This window comes from Mytilus edulis, chromosome 10 (assembly GCF_963676685.1).
Source record: "Mytilus edulis chromosome 10, xbMytEdul2.2, whole genome shotgun sequence".
Taxonomy (NCBI): domain Eukaryota; kingdom Metazoa; phylum Mollusca; class Bivalvia; order Mytilida; family Mytilidae; genus Mytilus; species Mytilus edulis.
The window spans coordinates 59,649,402-59,653,796 of NC_092353.1; the positions used below are offsets into that span (position 1 = coordinate 59,649,402).

The window sequence follows — 4,395 nt, forward strand, 5'->3', positions numbered from 1 at the left end:
TTTCTGTTAACAAATTAAATTTCACAAAATTTCTAGAAAATGAGATATGGAACGTTTCATCACTTTGTTAAGGTCGAGTATGCATGCGTATCTGCCATTGCATATTCAAATTCGGAAGCAGATAGCAGGGATGTAATTTTGTTCACAATATATATATGTATATATATATAGTTGATTTTTACTGCTATAAAACATTATGAGGTTGACTGTCCCTCTGGTATTTTTCGCTCCTGTTTAATACACATTATATACTTTTCTACGTTTTCCCGTTTATAAATTTGAAATAATAAAGTAACTGATGTTTCAACATCCTCAGACAAAGATGACCTATGAAGGAGTTGTTTGTTATTTTATGTAATTTTTGTTTATACAGCTCTTCGTCTGTTTCAATTTTATTTATCCTTGGCTTTAAAATATTTGGCTTTGTACGTTCTTTATGAAGGTAAATCCACAAAAATGCCTTAGACGCATACATTTATAACGTGTTGTTTTAATGTTTTGATCAATTTAATACTTTATTTGTTGATATTTTTTAAAAGTTATATATTAAAGTAAATTGTAAAGTACCGGCAGTACTCATTGACTTTTTGAACAAGGTTTCAATATGCTGATAATAATAAAACCTATTTAGTTGTGATTAAGTATTTTTATCTTCCCCCCCCCCTTTTTTTTTCTTTTTTCTTTGTTAAAATTTATCAGAAGTTTTTAAAAAAAATTATTAACGAAATAGACCTATATTTTAAACAAACTACATTTGACATTTACTGTCGGATGCTGCATCATTGAATTTTTTTTTTAGATCTTCCGTTTGTCAACATTTTACTTTCAGTTTAATAACAAAATAGGAGTTATTTATATCCTACATACGGTTCATCGTAGTTCATTTCAAACATTTAAATCAATTAAAATCAATCATGACATATTTCAATTATGTAGTCTAGTGTGTGTCTATTGACATGTAGGCATATTAGATAACACTTTAAGTAATGGCGGATAATACGTTAGAATGTGAAGAGAAACAAGAGGTTGGTACATCTCCTAACCAACTTCGGTGTCGATTTCATGACACAGAAGAATACTCGATATTTTGCAAAGATTGTAAGGACTTCATGTGTTTCAAATGCCTCGGACAGTTACACCAAAAGCACGATTTGAGTCAATTGCAAGATGCCGAGGAAGATATTCGTAAAGAAATGGAGGTTCAGTTGTTTGAGAACAAATATTCAAAACAACTTTCTGCACTGAGTGATAAACTCTCGCAGAACAGGAAAAAGCTTGCACAGAGCGAGGAACGTTTGAAAAATGAAATAAGAACTAGTGTAGAACAAATGAAACAAAACATCGACTTGTCAGAGGCACATCTTTTGTCAGAATTATGTAATACATTCGAAAGCAGTCAAACAACACTACAAGATGGAGAAATACGTATCAATAATTTACAGACTGAAATTGACAATTTCGATGTTAATAAGCTTCATGAATATAGTGTTAGTCATATTACAAATATTTTGTCTGCAATGAAGTTATGCTCCTCAAGGTATGATAAAATTAATAATCAACCAATACCTGGATTCGCTCCAACGATGGAGTTTTCAATTGGAAGTTTAGTTCAAATGACAAGTGGGAGTTGTGACGCTTGTGTATTGCCATTGCCATCTTTTTCGAATATATCAACACAAACAGACTATTTCGAAGATTCAGATACTGAATGGTTTGATGCTGCAGACAGAGATGAAGATGATGTAGAAGAAAGCTCATCAGATGAAATTAAAGATGAATATCCGATAAAATTCCAAATGAGCCAAGATATAGCAGTTATTTCGAAAATAGTTCCAATATCTGAAAAAAACGCTTGGATCATTTCAAATAAAAAGTTGCTTAAAATTGTCGAACATACCTTGCAGGAAGATGTGTACGCAGAGACAGTTGATGATATTGTTATTTTAAAAGATGGTTGTGTCTTGGTTCTCCGTAATGATAAAACCTTTATCATGAAACTCCTTCCAAATAGAAAACTAGTAAGATTTGCAGATGTTGGTAGCATTAATTATTTTCCATATTGCATTTGCATAAGAGATGAAATAGTAGTAATATATCTCTGGAATGTAAAAGAAATTGTCCAAAATGTTTATACTAGCAACAACCATATCATTTGGATGAACACAGATGGAATAGTAACTAAGAGCTCATTATTTGCTGAAATTGGTTGGAAGAGACCATGTTCCATACACAATTTGGAATCCGGTTTGTGTGTCTTATATCATGTTAAATGTGAATCTAGCTTGCATTCTATAGAGCTTATAGAAGCCAAAGGTGAAAAATATGATATACTTTATAGGTTTAAGGGGATTTATGGGCTAAATCCAGAGAGGAATTTTGAATGTAAAGGGATGTGCACCGATAATTCTCGCAACATATTAGTATCAGATCATCGCCACCATAGCGTTTATGTACTTGATAAACAATTGAAGTACAAGAAAACATTATTCGATGCAAGAAATGGACTTGATAAACCAGCGGCCATCAGTCTCTTGCATGACCAACTTTGGGTTGCTGACGGAAACCAGATGGTCATTTTCCAGTATGCAAATATGTAAAGTCGTTGAAAATGTCTATAAGTAAAGACAACTTAACCTTGACATATATTTAATGAGCTGGGTGTCTTTTACTTAAATCGTAGAAAGTGCGTAAGGAGATTGTGTGTACATATAGAAATCGTACACCCTCATTCTTCTGATTGATAAAATAGTAACACGATAAGAATTTTGTATTAACTTTCAAAAATTTTTTTCAGTTAAATACAAGTTTGAAATACGGGTACAGGATTTATAACTGAATAATTTACTGTGGCAACTCTATAAACGACATACCTATTTTATGGTTGTTTTTTTCCTCTACATTTAAAATTTTTCAATTATATGTATATTTAAAGGGGCACTAGCTACGATTATATAGAAAACAATAAAAGTGAACTTCAGTTCAAACCTCTTAGCTGGTATTTATTTTTAATTATTGCTTATTCATCTCGGAAACACATATATTTAAAAAAAAAAGTGATTAAAAGTTTGTTCCTGGTGTAGCTTAAGTCAAAACAAATAAAACACAATTTAGTTCAAAATAAGTTTAAATAGAGTAATATTAATGAACGACTTCTTTATGTATATGTACATTGATGAACTACCGTTAGCTGAGTTTGAATCACATATAAATTAGTTGTGTTATTTCCCTTTCACCGTATCTTAGATATCGTTGTAATATAAAACGCTTTCACGTCAATGCAATACTTAGAACGAAACGTACGGTAAATGCATATGTATGTCTTTCATTTTATATTTAAATGGTTAATACAAATATAATATAATCGTTGTTCAATTACAAACAGTAGCATTCTCCTTTATTCTGAATATGTATACAAGGAAGGTTCCTACACATTGACTGAAACGGCAATTATTTTGTATAATTTTCGAAGATCATTACAAAGCAATTATATTGGGGTTGTTTTTCAAGTAGGCAATCATATTGATTTTGTATATTTAAGTATATTATAGACATAAAAACTTTGTTTTCAAAATAAAAGGTAAAATAAAATGAAACTCAAAGGAAAAGTTATAAGGGAAAGTCCTTTCTGTAATTCTATGAGAGTTGAACCCTTTCCGAAACCATTGTACACACAAATTTAATCAATGTACGGTTGGCAGTGAAGATGTTTGGAGTTTTTATCTTATTATCTTTGTCAGCTCACTGTATGAATCAAATTGGCGAACAGGTTTTAATGAAATTGACAACTTTGTGGAATGTGGAAGGCACTCGAAATGAATTTTCATTTAACAAAAAATAAAGATAAATATTATTCAATCATTACAGAAATAGATACATTGTATAGTTACTCGTAGATTATCAGCTTTTTCCAATCTTGATAGTTAAACAATATCGTTTTTGTGTGTAAATATCATTACATAAACTGCTTGATAAATGAATTAGGTATTGACAATTCACTTGGAAACTCAACAAATACCCTATTAAACTACATAAGTGTCCTTACAAACAACGGTAAATTGATGGGTCCTCCAAGTGCTCTACGTAACCTCTTTTTAAATTATTAATATCTATTTTATCAACAATCAAAGCCGGGCTCCAAAGTTTTCGTGAAACTACCTTTTCTAGAGGTGGAAACTTAAAAATTCCAAAGATCTTTTAGAGTACATACATTCTAAGACTCTCTCATATTGCATTAGTATTAAAACATTTTACTTTTCTAAACTTTACACAAGTTTTCCCCATTCCAAACTAAAAGACAAATTGAAAGAGTTGTTATTAATTTGTTTCATTAAAAAGAATGGCGAACGTAGATACAAGTATCTTGTCTTGGGGAGGGATAAATCCTACTGTGTAAAG

The 4,395-nt window shown here is 30.8% G+C and overlaps 1 protein-coding gene across 1 annotated transcript; it reads left to right on the forward strand.

Moving 5' to 3' along the window:
- Window positions 1-986: 986 nt before the first annotated feature.
- LOC139492866 (uncharacterized) lies at window positions 987-2,597 on the forward strand. Its single transcript, XM_071281018.1, has one exon. The coding sequence runs from the start codon at window positions 987-989 to the stop codon at window positions 2,595-2,597; it is 1,611 nt and encodes a 536-aa protein (XP_071137119.1).
- Window positions 2,598-4,395: the final 1,798 nt, after the last annotated feature.